The 19369-nt window shown below is 35.7% G+C and overlaps 3 protein-coding genes across 3 annotated transcripts; 2 read left to right on the top strand and 1 right to left on the bottom strand.

The window, feature by feature from the left end:
• The first annotated feature begins 1200 nt into the window (after positions 1-1200).
• LOC129305810 (L-Ala-D/L-amino acid epimerase) lies at positions 1201-5873 on the top strand. Its single transcript, XM_054945925.1, has 7 exons — positions 1201-1976; positions 3308-3418; positions 3601-3817; positions 3989-4322; positions 4404-4465; positions 4573-4645; positions 5465-5873. Coding segments are annotated over exons 1-7 (1296 nt in total). The 5' UTR covers positions 1201-1478; the 3' UTR covers positions 5466-5873.
• Positions 5874-11527: 5654 nt separating this feature from the next.
• Positions 11528-12154, top strand: LOC129290115 (non-specific lipid-transfer protein 2). The gene has a single exon (XM_054926826.1). It carries the CDS (start codon positions 11615-11617, stop codon positions 11891-11893), a length of 279 nt encoding a protein of 92 aa, XP_054782801.1. The 5' UTR covers positions 11528-11614; the 3' UTR covers positions 11894-12154.
• A 1080-nt stretch (positions 12155-13234) lies between these two features.
• LOC129321642 (kinesin-like protein NACK1) lies at positions 13235-18777 on the bottom strand. The gene is made up of 15 exons (XM_054967492.1): positions 18570-18777; positions 17629-17869; positions 17436-17525; positions 17245-17345; positions 17031-17147; positions 16822-16903; positions 16675-16742; positions 16499-16558; positions 16280-16404; positions 15625-15823; positions 15415-15525; positions 15246-15338; positions 14223-15161; positions 13780-14102; positions 13235-13696 (listed from the first exon to the last, which is right to left on the bottom strand). The coding sequence occupies exons 2-15, from the start codon at positions 17864-17866 to the stop codon at positions 13369-13371; spliced, it is 2874 nt and encodes a 957-aa protein (XP_054823467.1). The 5' UTR covers positions 17867-17869; positions 18570-18777; the 3' UTR covers positions 13235-13368.
• Positions 18778-19369: the final 592 nt, after the last annotated feature.

Raw genomic sequence — 19369 nt, forward strand, 5'->3', positions numbered from 1 at the left:
GGGGAAGATTAATGAGAGACATCAATGATGGCGATATCTCAAGAGAATTCCCAACCTGGTTATGCAGAAGTGCTAGAAAGGAGAAAGGAGAGAGAGAGATAAGGAGACAGAAGGAGGAGAGAACAGATAGAGAGTGGGCCTCACTATATTTAAAAACTAATAGTCGTTAGTTTCAAATTGACTGTGAAGACAAGGATGTATCGATTTTACTTGTTTAAGGTTTAAAATATATCAATTATAAGTATAAAATTTAAATTGTTTTAGAATTTATAATTTAAAGTTTAAATTATATATTAATTTTTTTTATATTTTATGACTATTTAAACTAAAGATAATTTTTTATTATAAATTAAAAATTAGACAAAAAATCTTATCATAATATAGCATGTTATTTTAAGATATTTAAATCACATAATTTATACTTTTATTCCATTTACATTTTTAAATTTACATTCAAAAATTAGCTTCATTTTAATTTATTTTAAACATAAAATCTACAAGAAATACTAAATATATCAATCTTAGGATTAGAATGGGTCCCATAGTATATACCAAGTTTGAAATAAATTATATTATTCATAATTCATAATAAGTTTATAAATTTATGATGACGAAATGTTCTAACTTTCTATATTTCATGTCTATTTAAAATAATTTTAATTATAATTTAAAAATAAAAAATTAGACTAAAAATATGACAATAAAAGATATTATTTAAGACATTTAAATTACATAACTTAGATTTTTATTTCATATAAATTTTTTAGTTTTTAAATTTAATATGAAAATAGTTCATTTTTTATTTTATTTTAAATACTGTAAATAATAATAAATAAATTTAAATAAACTAAAAATGGATAAACAATAAAGTAATATTCTTTTCTAACAAAAAAATAATTTAAATCACTTGGAATTAACTCTATTTCTAGAGTCAATATGTAACATGTGCGATGTTTAAAATTCACAACTTCTGAATGTTAAAAAAAAAAAAAATCCTGTATCATAGATTTCATTCATTATTGTGCGATTCACATCATTTAAAAAAATTAGTATAATTATAATTCAGATAGATTTTAGCGTGACTTTTCGATGTTATGTTTTATAAACTTGTAACCATAATATTGTGGCCAAATTTTATAAAATAAAGTTGAATGAATCAACCATAATATTCCTGAAGAATAATTACATAACGATATTCTTGTTATTTGCAAGCAACAGAGTCTCTGGCCCTTGCGTCGCAGAGCGGAGGAGATCAAGCTGGAAACTTGAAACGACGCATTTCGCCGGAAAGAGATAAATTATGATGCTCCGAGGGAGTCTTTCATCTTGCGAATTAAAAATTTCCCAACCAGCTCTTTATTGGATGGAGGCTTCGTCACAAGCCGAAAGAATTAACAATGTCGCGTTGACACAAAATTTCTCATAATCAAATCATCTCCTCTTGTTTTCGCTTCCAGTTCTATTTCTCGGAGTCTAAAATGCAGGGCACCATCACTCTGAATTCACTATCCCACAGTCTCTGTTTCCCTCCTTTGTTCACGAACGGATCCCAGAAATCCCAATCCATCTCCACCAGCTCTGCCAAAAAGTTCAGTGCTTTTCGGGCAAACGTGTCAGCTTTGACACCTGCGGCAACACCCACAAGCTTTGGGTTCATGAATTTGATGGAGACATTCACTGTGGACGTGCAAAGAGCAGAGAACAGGCCATTGAACGTGCCCTTGATTGCTCCTTTTACGATCGCTTCTTCGAGATTAGACAAGGTGGAGAACGTGGCGATTAGAGTTGAATTGAGGAATGGTTCGGTCGGGTGGGGAGAGGCGCCAATCTTGCCCTTTGTTACTGCGGAGGATCAGCCTACTGCCATGGCCAAGGCTGCTGAGGCGTGTGACTTCTTGCGGCAAACTCCTGCGCTGACATTGGGCTCCTTGTTGAAGGAGATTGAGGGTATTCTTCCAGGCCATGAGTTCGCTTCGGTGGGTGACATTGGGCTTTGTTTTCTTTCCATTTATTGCTTGCTCTTTTAATAATTTAACTTTTGATAGTCCTGGTCTGATGCTATATTGATTTACTTTGGAAACTGACGTGGCTCCGTGCGATTGCCTTGAATTTGAATGCTGTCTAATATCTACAGTCTTTTACTTGGTGCCAGGTTGGGATAGTGTGCTAGTTTGAGAAAACATGAATCAATCTTCAAGCCAGAATCACATTCGCTAATCTCTATCAACTTTTACTTGTGTCATTCTGGAGCATTTTACTTGCTTGAGTTTGCCCCCCCTCCTGCCCAAATACCACCCCCCACCCCCAAAACACCCCCAAGGCCCAATTTCAATGTATGACCTGTTGTTCAGAAGATTTCAAGTAAGAAACCATATAACTTAAATGAAATCAATGACCAAAGGACAGGGTAAATTCTGCTTTAAAAAGTGTCCTCTTACATTCCCATGTTCTTGAAGCTTACTGGCCTGATTTCGCACTGGAATCAATATAAGAGTGTTCCTTCCAAACTCTTAAAGCCTGCCATTTTTATAGAAATTCAATTTCTGAGACGAAATTAGTTTAATTGCTTACATTTAATTTTGGTTTGATGTTCTTGTACTACTCCCTAACTAGTGGGCAACTTTGTAAAGTTTTGTCTATATCATGTCAATGGTTTGAAGCTATGAAACTGTTTGTTGAATTCGAGTAGTGGGGATATTGTTAACTTCTAAATTTGCAGTGAAAAGTTTTGCCCCTTATAATTAGCATTAATTGCTTGGTTTATCTTGAACTGATTTTTATTAGCTTTTAAGCCTTTAATGCCTTGCTATGGCCTGGCTGGTATGGATATACTGATCCGTTACCATCACTGTCACTGTAATGGGTTGGTGGTGATTGAGGGCTTATGGCATTACATACATGTATCGCGGGTCATCAAATCTTCCCAGTACAACTCTTTCGATGCTTAGAAGGTTTTCATTGTAAGAGGAGGAGAAATATATATATATATATATTATATGGAACACATGCAAGGGGAGAAATGATGAAATATCTAAAGCAAATTGAGACCAATGCATAAGCAGAACTGAGATAATCTATTAATACTCCTGACTTTGGGCATTTTGCACTCTCCTGTAAGAGCAATTGTGCAACTGAATGCCAATTTCAAGAATTGGAATGGAAAACTGCTACAGATCTGTTACCTTTTAGAATGCCCTCCTATTATTTCTGGCCAACAAAAATAAAAGACCTATATATCTTTTTGGAAATGTCTCTTTTACTGTAATTTCAAACATTTTTTATTCTCATGAAGTCTGTGATATTTTAGGTCCGGGCAGGGGTGGAGATGGCATTAATTGATGCTGTTGCTAATAATATTCGCGTGCCACTTTGGAGGCTTTTTGGTGGAGCTTCAAATACCATAACCACTGATATAACAGTAATGTTCTTATTTACTCCCAAACTGAAATGCTTGCCATTAATTTGCAGCAGGCTCTATCTTTCAGAAAAACTGTAACATTTGCGATTGTAACATTTGAACTCATCTATAAATACTAAAATGAAACAGTTGAAAGTTTTTTTGCTAACTGGAAGTAAATATAAAACCGTTTATGTATGTAGATCCCAATTGTTGGCCCAACTGAAGCAGCTAAATTGGCTTCAAAGTATCGGAAAGAAGGATTTAAGACTTTGAAGCTCAAAGTAGGCAAAAGCTTGAATTCAGACATAGAAGTTCTTCAAGCTATACGTGTTGCACACCCTGAGTGTCAATTTATTCTGGATGCTAATGAGGGATACAACCCCAATGAAGCTGTGGAGGTTCTTGAAAAACTACATGGTAAAAAGCTGTATATTCATATATAGAGCTGTCTCATCACTCAGAATATATGCTCCAAATAATTGCCAACATTGTGCACTACAAATGCACATATATTATTGAACTGCTGTAACTTCATTGCAAAATTTAGGCAATGGAGCTTATGAACTTAAAATTATTTTTCTATTGCAGAAATGGGCGTAACTCCAGTTCTATTTGAACAACCAGTTCATAGAGATGATTGGGAAGGTCTTGGATATGTAAGCTTTGTAGCAAGAGATAAATATGGTGTATCTGTGGCTGCTGATGAGAGCTGTCGCAGTCTAAATGATGTTTCCAGAATTGCAGAGGGAAACCTAGCAGATGTGATTAATATCAAACTCGCCAAAGTTGGAGTTGTGGGAGCCCTTAACATTATTAAAGTGGCAAAAGCTGCAGGATTAAATTTGATGATAGGTGGTATGGTTGAGACAAGACTAGCTATGGGTTTTGCTGGCCACCTTGCCGCTGGCCTTGGATGTTTCAAGTAAGTATCAATATTGACGAGAAATATGTCTTTAACTCTTTCTATCTTTCTATTTCATAGAATATTGCGTAAATTTTGTAGGTTCATTGACCTGGATACACCACTTCTTCTTTCCGAAGATCCAGTCCTTGAGGGCTATGAAGGTATACTCCATCAAATTTTAAGTGCCCTTCAGTTTTAGGTTCTTACAGTTTCATGTGGTATTTTTGTCAAGTCATTAACGTTTGAGTTGATTTTACCTTTGAAACAGTTTCAGGTGCCACTTCTAAGTTCACAAATTGTAGAGGCCACGGTGGATTCCTTCATTGGGATAACATTGCTTGGTAAGTTTTTACTTTCCTTCTGCAATTAGATTGATGCTGTAATTCCCCTCTAAAGAAGCGTAGCTGCAAAATTATCACAGAAGGTAAAATCTCTGATCTTGAAAGATACAGCAAAATCTGGATGAAAGGTCAATTAACACCTCTAAATGCATCATTTAAGCTGTTCATTAAAAATTAGAATAATGTTCCCTGGGTACGTTATTGTAAATCCAAACTTTCCTACTTTCTGCCTTCATGGCCTCTAATGATAGGGTTTATTTTGGCGCCATTAAGCCTTTATTTTTAATTATTTTTAATTCCATATAGAAAAGTGGATCAGAGGTTGAATTATTAAAATGATCCTTTTTTAAATTTGGATAATGACGCTTACTTGGAATGATGTTAGGTGTTAAAAGTGACCTCATTCCAAGGGAATCAAGGTTAAGTTCTCATTGTGCTGTATACCACTCTATCTGCATGATTTAAGCTGCTCATTGAAAATGACAATAATGCACCCTGCGCACTCCTACTTTCTTCCTTTATGATTATAAGCCTTTAGGGTAAAGAGTTAAATTTGGCGCCACCGATCTCTTTCTTAGCTCAATGGTCACAAAGTGATTTCATTGTTTGAATTGTTAAAAACATCATTTTTAAACTTTGGACATTGTCACCGGTTTTAATTATTAAAAGTGACCCTCACTCCAGTGGAGTCAAAATGAAGTGTTTATTTTTGCTGTCTGTAACCCATGAATTTATTTCAACTTTTACGGGGTGAAATCATTCCTTTGATATATAATCTGGTTGACTTTTTAAATGACTACTTGATCAATTTATGTGCAGAAACGAGAGCTCTGAATGTTCTCAAAAACTCTTAAATTCCAAAAAGCATTATTGGACTAGTTGCATCAGCCCTCTGCAAAAGGCTTTCACGTAGATAGAATAACAATTGCAAGAGGATAAGCGCTTGGATAATAAAGTGGTGTTGTCATGACATTGGTTGATGGTAATTACAATAACAAGCATGAGTGAAGATTTATTTTGCCTTGGAACTGGCTATCATTAGGAATTTGCCATGCATTGTACTTATCTGTGGAAAATAAATGCTCTTGAGGCTTTGAGCCAAATAACAAATAGTTGCAAGAAGATAGTTTTTGATTATGTTGTATTTCCAAACTCAAGTTTGGAACCACAATTTATCTTGTTGCGATTATGCATTGAATAGTACTAATAAGAAACTATTTCCTGTGCATCTTCCTCACGCTTCCTTAATATCAGTAAAAACAATCATCATCTGTATTATTATGCATAACTTAAGGTAAATGTGGCAGTGAAAATTTTCCTTGAGATCAATTTTTCTTCCTGTCTAAAATTATACGTCTTCTTTCTTAGTTGTTCCAACTTGACTTCCCGCCAATCTTCTCACAGATTGTCAAATCTGAATAAGATTCGAATCTCTTCAAATAATCAGAGAGACGGAGACCAAATTGTAGAGAAATAAAATAAAGATGTGAACCATCTTTTAGTGTTGCCCCTGTTTCTATAGTTCTTCACGTTTTTCTTTGGTCAACAGAAAGAATACATAGTCACTGAGTTACAAAATGTACAACGCTGCTCGAAGTACATTCTAAATTCACTGATTCAAGTAGAAACATGTTAGCATCGTGAATGGATCTTCTGTGAGTTTTTGAACCAGTAAATTTAAGGAATTCGATTTAATCAAAAGCCATTTTACCTCTGGTTTGTGGAACAGTCCTCTTTATAAGGCATTTTGTAAAGGATAAAGGTGCATCTTTATCCCTGATATTTTCTCCGAAAAGCACTCAGCACCCTAAGGTATTTCACATAACATTTTTGACTTTGACGTAATTAATTCAGAGCACTTGTTACCTTGATGTTAAATACACACTAACTCCGTTAAAAATTTCTTGTGGGTCCTATTTTATGTGATAGGTTATCATCTCCCTTTGATGATGATTCTTCCATTGCTACCTGAGTCTTCAGCGTTATCACCTTCCTCCGACACTAGAAGCATTGAGATGACACCCTCGTCACCTACTCTCCTCTTCTCCTCATTATCGCTCTCCCACTTCCACCAAAGCTCAAATCTTAGTAGCCTCTGCCATCACTGTCTACCTCAAAGCTCACGTCTCTGTTGCGTCTGCCATTGCCATCCTTGAAGCTCAACGTCTTCATCTCCTTCTCTCTTCATAGCTGTCAACCTTGAAGCTCATCCTCTCCATCGTCGATGATGATCTACCTCTTTCTTGGCCTCCTATAGTGATTTTGCTAACCAAAACATCCATAGTGATTTTTCAAATTGTCAAGACTACCCGTTCAAGCTTCTTTGACTTTCTTCCCTAACCATGGAGTGACTATGACAACTTGGGCAAGTTGTGTTGCAGAAGTTCAGAGTGAAGATGGTAACAATCACAAATGTTCGAAGATCATAGCAACCTACTATTCTCTCCATTGGCAACAAAAGAAACTCCCCACCGTTCATGTCGATGCGTTTCCAGTTTCGATCATGATCCCATTAGTTATCTTGTGGATGACGCCTTTCAAAGTGAACAATATGACCCTTAACTCGTTTCTATGTCTAAGAACAAAAATAGGGGAGAATAGAGACGTCGGCGCTGTTGATCCTTAACCAGGCTCCTTCTTGGCATCATCACCTTCACATAGCAGCTCCTCTTCTTTCAACCTTCACTCAACTCACTACATGGGACTGAAAACCATCTTCTGTTACAACATGCATAAGCAATGCATGCATGCATGAAGGTTGAGAAAGTAAGGAGGAGAGAGAGAGAGAGAGAGAGGAGAGAAGGTTAGGAAGACAGGAGACGAGTCCTTGAATCCACTTGGCCCTTAGGTCTAGCTCCTTCTTGTCATAACCGATGACAATGAAGATGAAGATTATAGCATAGAGAGAGGGAGAGTTTAGTCCAACTTAGCATTTTTCGATCAAAATGTAATCCAATTTAGCAATTATAATGGTCAACGTGTGTGGATTTAACATCAGGGTAATAGGTGTACTGAATTAATTACATCAGGTGCGAAAATATTATGTGAAATACCTTAGGGTGTTAGGTGCTTCTCGGAGAAAACATCTTACTCTTTCGTAAACACAAAAAGCAGTCCTTATTAAGGTGTTGAACAAAAAATAAGAATAATCTTCTCATTTTAGCCTTCCTTGAGAAAGCATTATGCAGATTACTAGGTAACCTACCGTTTTTCTCTCCATTTTTAACAAGAGTGTAATTAGAAAGTTAAAAGAACAATATGATAATTTTTCTTAAAACACGTGAAAGATGTCTCAAACATTAACAAACAGAATGAAAGGACAATGAAGCAGATTGATCTTTACTCTCAAGATTCCACTTTTTAGAAAAAAAGAGAGAATTATGTTGAAGTTCCAAAAAAAAAAAAAGTTGTTGCATGAACATACCTAATTAATCCCACATTGCATATATAATAATTCATCATTACATGCCTGTATTCCTATCATATTGCATGTTCCTGGTTCTGACCCGCAAAATCACCTCATTCTGGTTATTTATATTTAAGAACAAAGAAGAGAACACCGGTAAACCCTATGAAACCTGTTCTGCTAACATTGGAGTGAATCTGCAAGATTACTTTTATGTTTTAGCTATCCGTTAATTGCGGTTTTTGAGCATACTTTGTAAAGTAATTAACTCATATTTTCCAGCAAAAGGGGGATGTATAGATAGATGACTAATAAAATAAAGAGAAGAAAAGGAAGATGAATCTCGATAAAAAAAAAAAAAAAAAGTAAGGTTGGATGCTTGATACGGTGAACAAAGAGCTCATTGGTTTGTGAGATTATCATTGTGCAGCACTCTCTAGACACAGAAATTGGCCAATGTAACGATGATGAATCATCAATGATCAAGTAAGCATGAAGATTAAAAAGATAAAGATGCATAATACGAAGGTCCCATCCAATGATGATAGCTAGAACTTTTTTTTTCCCCTGAAAGAATAGACCAAATTAATCTGCCAGAAACTAATCATAATGCGTGAATTCATGCTTTATCAATCTCTCTTTTACTTTTAGCAAGTGAATTATTGTAGAAGTAAGCCATAATGATTGTATATGGCGTGCTTAAAACTATTGCACACCCAAGTTAAATGTTGACTAAGATCCTTTCCCCATTAATATTAATTGCCAGAGCATAACCTAGTAAAATTTATTAAACTTCATTTTCTTTTATTTACCAGTGCTCAGAATGATAATGTGATTTTCTCCATAGAAATTAAAAAATCCCTTGTATTAATGCCAAAGCGGTCGCCAATTTGATCTTCTATTTCCTTCATCATGTGTATTCTTCCATTGATGAAAAGATAAAAAAGGAACGTAAATATAAAAAAAACAAAAGAACGGAAAAGAAAAGAAAACTCTCTTTGGAAATCGGAGTGGGATTTGCCTTGCCTTGATGTCTTCCACTCACACAAGAGATCAATGATTGTTGCTGCAAACCCCGGAAGGTTTCAAAGATGATGCCGCCTACAAATGCAAAACTGCGCTTTCTTTGTGAACAGCCCCCCTCCTTAATGCAATGCTACAAAAAAAAAAAAAAATCATGCAGCAGAATAACCAACCATGTCATGTCAAAGTACAAAAGATTTCTACCTCCAGTAGTGAAACATAAAAAATTTTACCATTCAAATTATCATTCAAAGCTTGATGAGCAAATCAGTGCAATTATTTTGTTCATACACATGTAATGTAATCATCTAATTTCTTATAGTGAGCTCCCTGATCTTCTTGATAGTTTTAGTTTTAGAGAGTGGGTGGTTATGACTCATGATGAACATTTCACATTTAAAAATTCCCCACTTTATAGTCTTTTTATAGATAAAGATTTCACATTTAAAATATGAAATCTAGCCTTCACTTTTTCTCCCCTCATTTCTAAAGAAAATCTTGCAGCGATATGTCTCAGATGCTAGACCACAGCTGATGATCATTATTGGCTAGCAATAAATAATCTCATATCAGGAGATCACTGCATTTGAATACACTCATGTATTGTCACGCTGTTAATTAATAAGCTATTGTGTTTACAGATAACGTTGCACAGTGATAATCATGTAATCGCTAACCTTGAGCATATGTGTATTATTTGAGCGTGAACATGACAGAGGTCAGTGATTATTACAGGGTCGATGTCACCAATTCCCAAGTGTGCGGTCTGTTAATGATAAGAACATGTGTGGCTTCATAATAATATGAAGCCTTGCTCTCTGTAAACAAATACTCACTTCACCATCACCGAAAGATACCAACCCTATTAGGCTGAAAAGTGGCTTCCCAATCACCAACTTTCTGCAATCTGAAGGAAAAAGCAATATAATTTCTTAGTAATATTCTACCTCATATCGGTATATGGGTGCATACCTGTGGCCATATTGTGTCAGTGTATTAATGCAACATTTTGTGTAAATAATTTTCAAATTAAAAGCTATATGATTCCTTTTGATTTAATTTTATGTGTAGATAACTCTCTAACATGCCACACTCTCTGTTGAAAAAATAATAGATTAATTAACAGTAGAAGTTGTCTACATTAATTTGGGAGTTCAAGAGATTCATTGACCCTGTCAAAATTTGATGGTTAAAGAGTTATGTTTAACCTACCTTGTGAAATAAAGATTTGGTGCCAAGCTTTGGAAAGTTGTGTCTGTATCTACTTTTGGTAACGTGTGTATATCTCTTTATCATTAAGTTCTGAAATATTTTTTTAAATACTCATTCTATTTGTTGATGTCAACAATATGTAAGTGTCATTTTTATCAAGAAAATGTGACAGAAAATACTTAAAACTATAGCAGATTTTTATCTATTTATAACTTCCACTTGCTGCTGATTTGGTTCTGATATTAACAATTTCTTTGTCTAAACTTTTTTATCTGGGTGATTCTTCCATTTCAACCACGTTTTCTGAATTGTAGTATATTTTCATCATTTCCCCCTCTCTTCATAATTGATTAGAATTGTTGTACAAAAAAATGACATCAGAGAACGTTGGAGAAACTGAATCTTGCTAAGCTTCATCAGCTCTGACCTTATCTGTTACTATTGGTTTGATTATGAAGTTCCACCGAAAGATAAAATGTCATGATGCCTTCAAGTGATGACTTGGCATGAGCTGTTCCAAGACTCTTCAACCTCGAAAACAAAACCAAAAAAAGAAAAAAAAAAAGAACGAAACGAAACAAAAACTTTCTTTTACATTTATTCATACCCGTACATTGTTATGAGAATTCTACTTTGAATGTTTCTAAGCAATCATATTACTATTTGTAATCCTAATATATGCTCTTCAACACTCAATGTGCACATCGAGGCAGATCTAAAATTTCAAACTTGAGAGTGGACATCATAAAATACATTACAGTCTTGACTTAATCAGAACGCTTTGACACTTGAGTCCATTAATGAGATATAGTAGTGATTCACTAATCCTATAAACTAGTTAATGAGATATAATAATTCATATTAGATATCTATGAGAACATAATGGAGTGACGGCAAAAAAAAAAAAAAAGAGAAAAGAAACAGAGGAAGATATGAAGTAAAATATTTTCTTAGCAGAACAAGTCTAGAGTAGTTATGCTAAATAGAATCCAGAAGCAGTTGTTTTAGTGATATGTCTCTAGACCTAAGCAATTTACCTCCCTCAAAAGATGGACCAACCTCTTCCCACCTTTCATTTCATGGTTTCACATTATTTTTCAACACAAACTACCAACTCAAACCCTTGTGACATCACAATTCCTTAAACAATTCACTTATTCCTTCTTCATCTTTTTTTTTATTTTTTATTTTTGATGTTTTCTTTCCACTATGCTTACTCTATAAATAGAGGAATGGAAACACGACTCAAAATGCACCAGACCAATACATCAGCAGCAGCATCCCTCTTTGCTCATTCACACTCAATCTTGGGCATCATTGAGTGAAAAATGAAGCCATCACAAATTGCTTTGTGTGCACTGTTGGTTCTGCTTCTTGCAGAAGTACAAGTTTCAATGGCAGTAACATGCAGCCCAGTGCAACTGAGTTCATGTGTGAGTGCAATTACATCTTCATCTCCTCCTTCTAAGCTATGCTGCTCCAAGATCAAGGAACAAAAACCCTGTCTCTGTCAATACCTCCAGAATCCCAATCTCAAAAAGTTTGTGAACTCTCCAAATGCCAGGAAAGTTGCGAGCACTTGTGGAACTCCCTATCCAAGGTGCTGAGTGTTCTTGCTGGAAGGAGGAGACTTTCTCTGCCTACATACAGATGCAAAGCTTGATGCATAGTGTTCTCTGATATTAGAATAAAAATACTATCATGTTTGGTGTGATCTGTCAATGTCATCATTTTGCTTCCCAGTAGTAAGTGAACTAGTCTTGATGGATGTGAAGCTGTGATCATATTTATTTCCATTTATGTTCCTTGGTGTGAGCTCATCCTACTTATAATTCAAAGCAGTGTCAGATCATGTTTACTGATTAAAAGCCTCTCTCTCTCTCTCTCTCTCTCTCTCTCTAGAATTTCATTATTGCTCTGCAATAAAATCATTCCAGTAGTAAACATGTAATGAGAATTGCGTCTTAAAGAAATGTAGCTGCATCAAGAACAAACAGGGAAGTGTTCTGCTTGCAAGATGAAGCAACTATCAAACAACAGTTGCTGTGAAAGACTGAACTAGTAACAAGTTTAATAGCAACTACAAGAAAGAAAGATACTATCATCTATAGGGTATCCTAGAATGAAGCCTCAATTTCTCAAGAATGCGTACGAGATTATTTAGTGAAGATATAAAATATTAAGAAACAGCTACTTTGTAAAACTTATCTTGTTAGCTTGACCATCGATTTTAGGAAGAATTACATGAGAAAATTAATTACTATAAGACTTTATAGTAATTAATCTTATAGTAATTAATTTCCTTGTATGGGACCTAGATATAATTCTTCCTTGATTTTATGTGTTCATTAGAATTTTTGCAATGTAAATGAAAAGACTTGGGTTCACAAGTTGATTGTTTAAACAATTTGTCTTGTTCAAATGAAGTTGCTTGGCTAAAATTCATAATTCCTATTTGTAGGGATGCTCAACATGATAACTACTTATTTTGCTTCTCTGACAACTAAAACTGAAGTTTTCACCAATGAAGAGATTTCCTACCAAAATAAAAAAGGCATGATTGGAATAACTTCTTTTTCTTTTTGCATATAGCTGAAATTCAGAAAGTCCACGAAGCCTTCCAATGTGTGATTCAAGAAGAATCTTCTTGTACATTGGCCTTTTACTGGGTTTCTCTTAAGTAACCGCAATGCTTTGCGTAGTTAAAATGTTTTACAGTTTATAGTACTGTGAATCTCATTACTTCTGAGGTTAAAAAAACAAAATAGAATCTCATAACCAAATAAAGTTTAAACCACTTCAATTAGTTCGCTTAAGAATGTGTATAGACAAAAAGCATGACCTTCAAGCTGATAAATATAAATGTCAATATAAATGCGGATGTCATAAAATGAAAATGCATTCAACATCTATATGTATTTAAGAAAAAGGAGCTTATAAGATTGGAATCCAAATGAAAGGATTAATTTATTAAGGAATTAATTATGCAAAACAATTGAATTGAGCTGAAGAAATTATACATTCCAGGCAGAAATTCTTTTTCATGTACAAGCATTTGATGGAAGTTAAACAAACACAGTTCTTACAAGTTAAGAAGGTTTGTTATATTATTCCAGCCCATAAGCCATGGCCTCTTATCAGATGGCAGCACAAAATTCAGCTCAAACATCTCCTTTGACATGTTGCCTCCTTCACAGAAACCTACAAGCTTTGCAACTATTTGAGCACTCTCGTGTATATGCTTTGGATCATTGGGATTAGTCCAAAGCTTGTTCACAAATTGCATCTTCCTTTGCTTCCCATCAAGTGGGACATCCCATTTAATATACAATGCATCCCTCTCCTCTACAGTCAACCGTGAGGTCAATCTCTTGGCAAGAAATTCTCTTTCTCGTCTCAAGGCCCTGATACTGTAGATTACACAAACTTTCTGGTAAATAAAAATTCTCCTTCATAAAATTTGTTTTTCAACACGCGCACAAAGAGTACAAACCTTGATGACAGAGAGATGGTAGGCTCATCCCCAACATGAGCTGGGCTTGCATTGCCAAGTTCTGCAAGGTGCTGTTGCAACCACGTCAACCTCCTTAGTTCCACTTCCATGTATATTTGATCAGCTGGGTCTCCCTTGAATAACAAGTAAAACTGAGTCCTATGAATTATGGAGACATAACACAGATCCCATAAGTCAATGATCTGCTGCCGCTGCTCTTTAAATAGTACTTGCCATGAAACCTGCGGTTCTTCTGGTTCAGGAAAGTTCTCTTCATTTTCTATGCTGTGGCCATTTGCTTCATTTGCTTCAAGCTCAAGCACCTAGATATGCAAAGGAATGAGACGACATGAGTAAACCTCTACCGCTTAAATGAAGGGAAGGTTACAACATCAACATAGGAAGATTTCAAGGATATAAAAAGGCATAAAGAATTAGTATACCTGACAAACAAGTAATTGCTTTTGATATTGCAGTTTAGCCACACGTTCTTTCAATTCTGTGACATATGCTCTTATACTTCTTACATTCTCTTCTGCTGCATTCTGAAACATTTTCTGCATTTTTTTCATGTTAACTGAACTAGAGCGTCGATAACCTGAGTTATTTTCCTTTGATGAAACATCTCCACCTTCTTCACTCTTCGAAGGAGTCTCCTTTTCAGACTCTGGCAGAATCTCACTCGTAACATTATCATCATTCTCAGGAGCCTTGTTCTCAATATCACATTCCAAAACTTGCTGACTAGTTGATAATGGTGAGCAGGGAGATCGTAAGAAATTTTGTCGATTGGCAGCATTACTTGAAGCCAACGGAAGCAACTTCTTCCTTTTGTGTTCTTTTTTGTTCTTCAAGCTTGCTTCATCATTTAATTGTTGGTGATTGCTTGGGAGAGACATCACCAACTTGTCTATAGACCTCTGAACGTTCTCAAGCTGCTGCTCAAGATTCGCGATGGTGCTTCCCTGTGAATGAAGCCTAGTAATCTCTTCCTTGAGGTTTGCACTGACACTCTTATCAATAGCAACCATGCTTCCAACTTCAACGTCCTTAGACATTGGCTTGGCAGACTGCATTTCCCTTATTTCTGCTTGCAGCTTTGCAATAGTCTCAGCTGCATCTTGATTACCTAGTCTATGACATGCCACTTCCTTTTGTAATACTTCCAAAGCTCGATTAGCTTCTTCACCTAATTGCTCTTGGAGGTGCTCAAGTTTGCGGATTTCATGCATGAGGGCAAAAGGGGCAGTAGAAGATTGCCTCATGGACTGCCTTAATGTTGTGTTCCTTGCTCTATCACCACCCCCTGGCACTGATAATGCACCGGTGAATGAGAGACACTTTTTGACTGAAACATGGGGAGATTCAAGTGGGCCTGAGACCTGAAATGTAGAAGAGTATCAAATTAAAGGCAGTTGAGATGAATCAAGAGAGAATACTGTGAAAAAATAGAAAGAGACAGTGACCTGCTGATCATCTTGAATTTTTTTGCGTAACTCATCCACCTGTGATTGCGCATGGTCTCTTTGGCGTTTCAGCTCTTCAATTTCCTTCTCCATCTGGACATGATTAGTTAACATTCAGTACAGCGGTATAATATAGTTCTTTCCTAATTCGCACCGTTTTCCAATTTACCTGTTGAATTTTCCAATCCTTTTCCTTAGATGGATCAGGAGTGCGCAACTCAGCCTCTAGTCTAGCTACTTCCTTTTGCAAATGTTTAACAAGCTGCTTGTCCGAAACAACCTATGCAAATCGTTTGATAGAAAATGTCATTCAAAAGTTCTGGCATTTTGAATGTTAAATATAGATAAATAATAAAGCTAGCTATAAATTAGTAGTTACCATGTTCACTTTAGCATTATTTGTTACTTCCTTTGCACGGGTAGCAAAGAAGAGAGTGTTTCGTGATTGCTCTACATGACTTAGCGCTGGACTCAAAGTACATATGATGGCAGTGCGTGCGTTCCCACCAAGGGAGTGTTGCAATATACGCGTGAGCTTTGAATCTCTGTAAGGTATATGACCACTTCTTTTTCCAACACTGCATAGAATTTCAGGGCAGGCTGTCAGAAGAGTGTGCCTCATATAATCCCAACAGAATGTTAAACCTAAACTCAATAGACAATAAAATGGACCCCAAGAGGCCTTTGATCTGGTCTAAAGCTTAAACATTGTCATAAGCAGGTATTTCAATAAAACTTGCAGCAATAATCAGCAACCAAAACTATGTTTTAGACAGTTTTCAAGACCTTCCATGAATTAGTAGTACACCATGTGAAAAAATGGTAGAAAGATACCAGGAATGAGCAGACAATACTTAATTTTAAAGATGAATGCTTTGCAGTCAATTGACATGGTTGAAAGATGCATCTAAATTATAGATCTATGACTAGAAACTTTTATCAAGAAAAAGAGACTTCCTACACACTGCAAAACTATCATAGACCATTAAGAACATCGTAAACCATGTCATAAAAGTAATATTAGAGATTCAGACCTGAGCTTTCTGATGACAGTTGTAAGAGTCATCAAGCTAAGGTTAATATGGCAACCTTCTCTAAGCCTAGTGCCATCTGCATGTGTCTGGGCAGCCCTTTCACTTCCAGCCAGATCAACAAAGTTCTATAATCATTAACACAGGTAAGTAATTGTTAACAAGGAACTAATCTTAAAAATTGAAAAGTCGTTATGATTTATGAATTAAGCTTTGGATTACCAGGGTTGCAACAAAAGATTTCACACAATCTGAATTTTCACGCAGCGTACTCTGAATTGTCTGCAATAAACCAAAAGAAAAGATGTTCCAATAGCAAATTAAGTAAAGGGAGAATTGAAAGAAATGAGAAACCTCTCCAATGAGTAACAACACAAGTTTATTGTGCTAAAACTGACCAGCCTTATTATTTGGTGGGATCGTGAGCTAGTATCATTTAGAGCAGTTTCACCGACCTGCCTCTGGGCTGGATATAATCAAAACATTAAAACACTGTTATAAAGAGAATACCAGTCTAACCAACGTCCAGATGAAGAATTTCCTACCTTCACAGATTGAGATCAGGTGTCTCAAATGCTTGTCATCATTTGCCGTTTCTTCCACCAACTTTTCAACCACAGTACCTTTCTACATGAAAGTAATTAGAACACAATATTTCAAACTCCATTGGGGGCAAAAAAAAAAAAAAAAAAAGTCAACACCGAAAGCTCCTCAACTTTAACAAAAACTGAAAAAAAATCTTCAAAAAGATTACCTCAGGGTCATCTAGCAGCTTCAGGCTGCGACCAGATTCTGAATTTAACAAGTCCCTAACATTTTCATTGTAAATTTCTAGTCCTGATATTTTTATGGTGAAATCTCTCTCTGGGGTCTGCAATCATGCCATTGAAAAGATTAGACATCATTAGAAAGATTAGAAGAACATAACAAAGCATAGTTTTCCTTGTGGCAACGTAAACAAAACTTACATTCATTATATGATTATAAATATCATTGACAGCCTTCTCTGTTATTCCCCTCATTGTGTATGTCTTTCCACTGCTAGTTTGTCCATAAGCAAAAACGGTTGCTGCAATAAAATGACATTAAGTAGTTAAGTAATTATATAATGCAGAAACATAATAAATCAACAATATATGATTACAAATATAAATGGTACCGTTAATTCCCATCAAGGCAGACAATGCAACATTCTTTACTCCTTCCTCGTACACAATCTCAGTCAAACAAGCAGGACCAAAAACCTTGTCTACAGGAAGAAAATGCCACGTCAACAATAACAATTGAAATGTTAGATGAGGTTAGAAGAATCAAAGGAACAAAAAATTGGTAACAAGTAAGATCTGCGGTACCAAAAGTAAACGAGGCTGGTTGAGCTACACGTTCATGTGCTGCTGGTTTATGCACGATCGTATGATCATCAATGCAGTCCCATGCTACTTGATCTCTAGCCAATTGCTCCTTTTTGTTTAAAGGCCTCACCCTTACTGTCACCACAATCTTCTCCTCCTTAACTCTTGGCCCTCCAGGGGTCGATGCTGGTGTCCTATCTATTTTTGAAGCTGGTGTTCCAGGTGTCCGGACAGTCATTTTCTGCAGTAAAATGGCAACGCCAATACAACATATATCAGATCACACAGTTATGCAAAATAGAAATGAGAATTATAGGTTATTAATTATAGAACTGGGTTCTACTACATAAATGTTTCATGTCAGTCTCTTCGCTAAAGGCCTCCTCGGCAGATGCTCAACTAGAATTCTTAGTATTGTTCAGCACTCGGGTTCTTTCGGGGTCAACAAAGAAAATGACAGTTTCAAACGCATTAGATCCCCAACCCTTCACCTCATCCATGTCAAAATGACGTATAGATCGATAATAATCCTTTCCCATGTTTTTTTTCTTTTATTGGTTCTGACCTTCGCACCATCTAAAATTAAATCAGAGTATTCCTAAGGCATTGTCATTTATATTGATAATCAATAATCAACGATGAATAGGTCAAAAGATTGAGAGCGCGACGGATTACAGAATCTAAACTGGACTCCGGTAAATCTTGAACATATAATTAAAAGAAGAAAATTTCACCAGACATAAGACCCCAAAATGGAAAGATTTTTATGATAACGTTCCTTTCATTTTATCATCAAGCAAAACCCGAAAATTAAAGTGCACAAAAAGGAAAGTCAATAAAACTACATCAAGAGACGAAATTTTACCATACTCAGACCCAAATCACATTAAGAAAAGCAAAATGAAATCCAGAGAATTTAGGAAAGAGAAGCTGCTACTCACCTGTACTTAATGAGTCTACAATAAAACTGAGTAATACAGTCAAGCAGGCAGAAGAAATCAAGCGTAGCAAGATTTTACTTAATGAGTCTACTGGGCCTGGATCTTGGAGAGAAGACGGAAGCAGGAGGAGCGATAGCAAAATTTTCAGATCGATTCTGGTTCTCTTGAGGGTTTGAAGAGTAAATCGGTCTTTATGAGATAAGCAAAAAGGCCATTTGAGTCTGTCTGAGACCACACTCCATTTGAATTGGGGGACCCCTAACGGCTAGTTTCTCTCTCTCTCTCTCTCTCTCTCTCGCAATTTCTGTCTTATTTAGTTAATCCATAAATTTATTTATTATATTATTATTGCTATTACCATTGTTTATGAACGTTTCTGTGCGTTAATTGACAGCCGAGAAGAAAGAAGTGGGGCCCTTTTGAAAATCGAACGGCTTTTGATTTGTTCTCTCTTTAAAAATAACGTTTTTCGTGGACAAAAAAAGACAAAAAGCGAAAAAGGAAAACGCTGCTGATTGGTTGGAGTATTCACACTTCCGAGTTTTCCTGGTGCTTTCTTATTTTATGGGGACATATTTGATTTTACATTTTTATTTAGCCGAAAATAACACAAGTAAGTTGATAAAATGAATTATTTAAATTAGAATCGTACCTTATTATTAACCTCCCTCCCCAAGACTAGAGTTGGAAACCGGCGGGGCCTAACTTATATGAACTTAATTTTTATAAGCCCGACCCTTATGAATTTAAATTAAAAAATCCGGTTACCTAATTTTATTTAAAAGTTAAAACTCGGCCTT

Source organism: Prosopis cineraria, unplaced genomic scaffold (assembly GCF_029017545.1).
Source record: "Prosopis cineraria cultivar Desert tree isolate PC_DT_omini unplaced genomic scaffold, ASM2901754v1 PC1, whole genome shotgun sequence".
Lineage (NCBI taxonomy): Eukaryota > Viridiplantae > Streptophyta > Magnoliopsida > Fabales > Fabaceae > Prosopis > Prosopis cineraria.

Bases quoted from the DNA above. Each gene is read 5' to 3' on its own strand.
- LOC129305810 (XM_054945925.1), top strand. From the start codon at position 1,479: ATGCAGGGCACCATCACTCTGAATTCACTATCCCACAGTCTCTGTTTC. The intron at 3,419-3,600 runs GTAATGTTCTTA...TTATGTATGTAG, and splicing joins CCATAACCACTGATATAACA to ATCCCAATTGTTGGCCCAAC. The intron at 3,818-3,988 runs GTAAAAAGCTGT...TTTCTATTGCAG, and splicing joins GGTTCTTGAAAAACTACATG to AAATGGGCGTAACTCCAGTT.
- LOC129290115 (XM_054926826.1), top strand. From the start codon at position 11,615: ATGAAGCCATCACAAATTGCTTTGTGTGCACTGTTGGTTCTGCTTCTT.
- LOC129321642 (XM_054967492.1), bottom strand. From the start codon at position 17,866: ATGACTGTCCGGACACCTGGAACACCAGCTTCAAAAATAGATAGGACA. The intron at 17,526-17,628 runs GTACCGCAGATC...TTCTTCCTGTAG, and splicing joins ACCAGCCTCGTTTACTTTTG to ACAAGGTTTTTGGTCCTGCT. The intron at 15,162-15,245 runs GTCACTGTCTCT...TCTACATTTCAG, and splicing joins AAATTCAAGATGATCAGCAG to GTCTCAGGCCCACTTGAATC.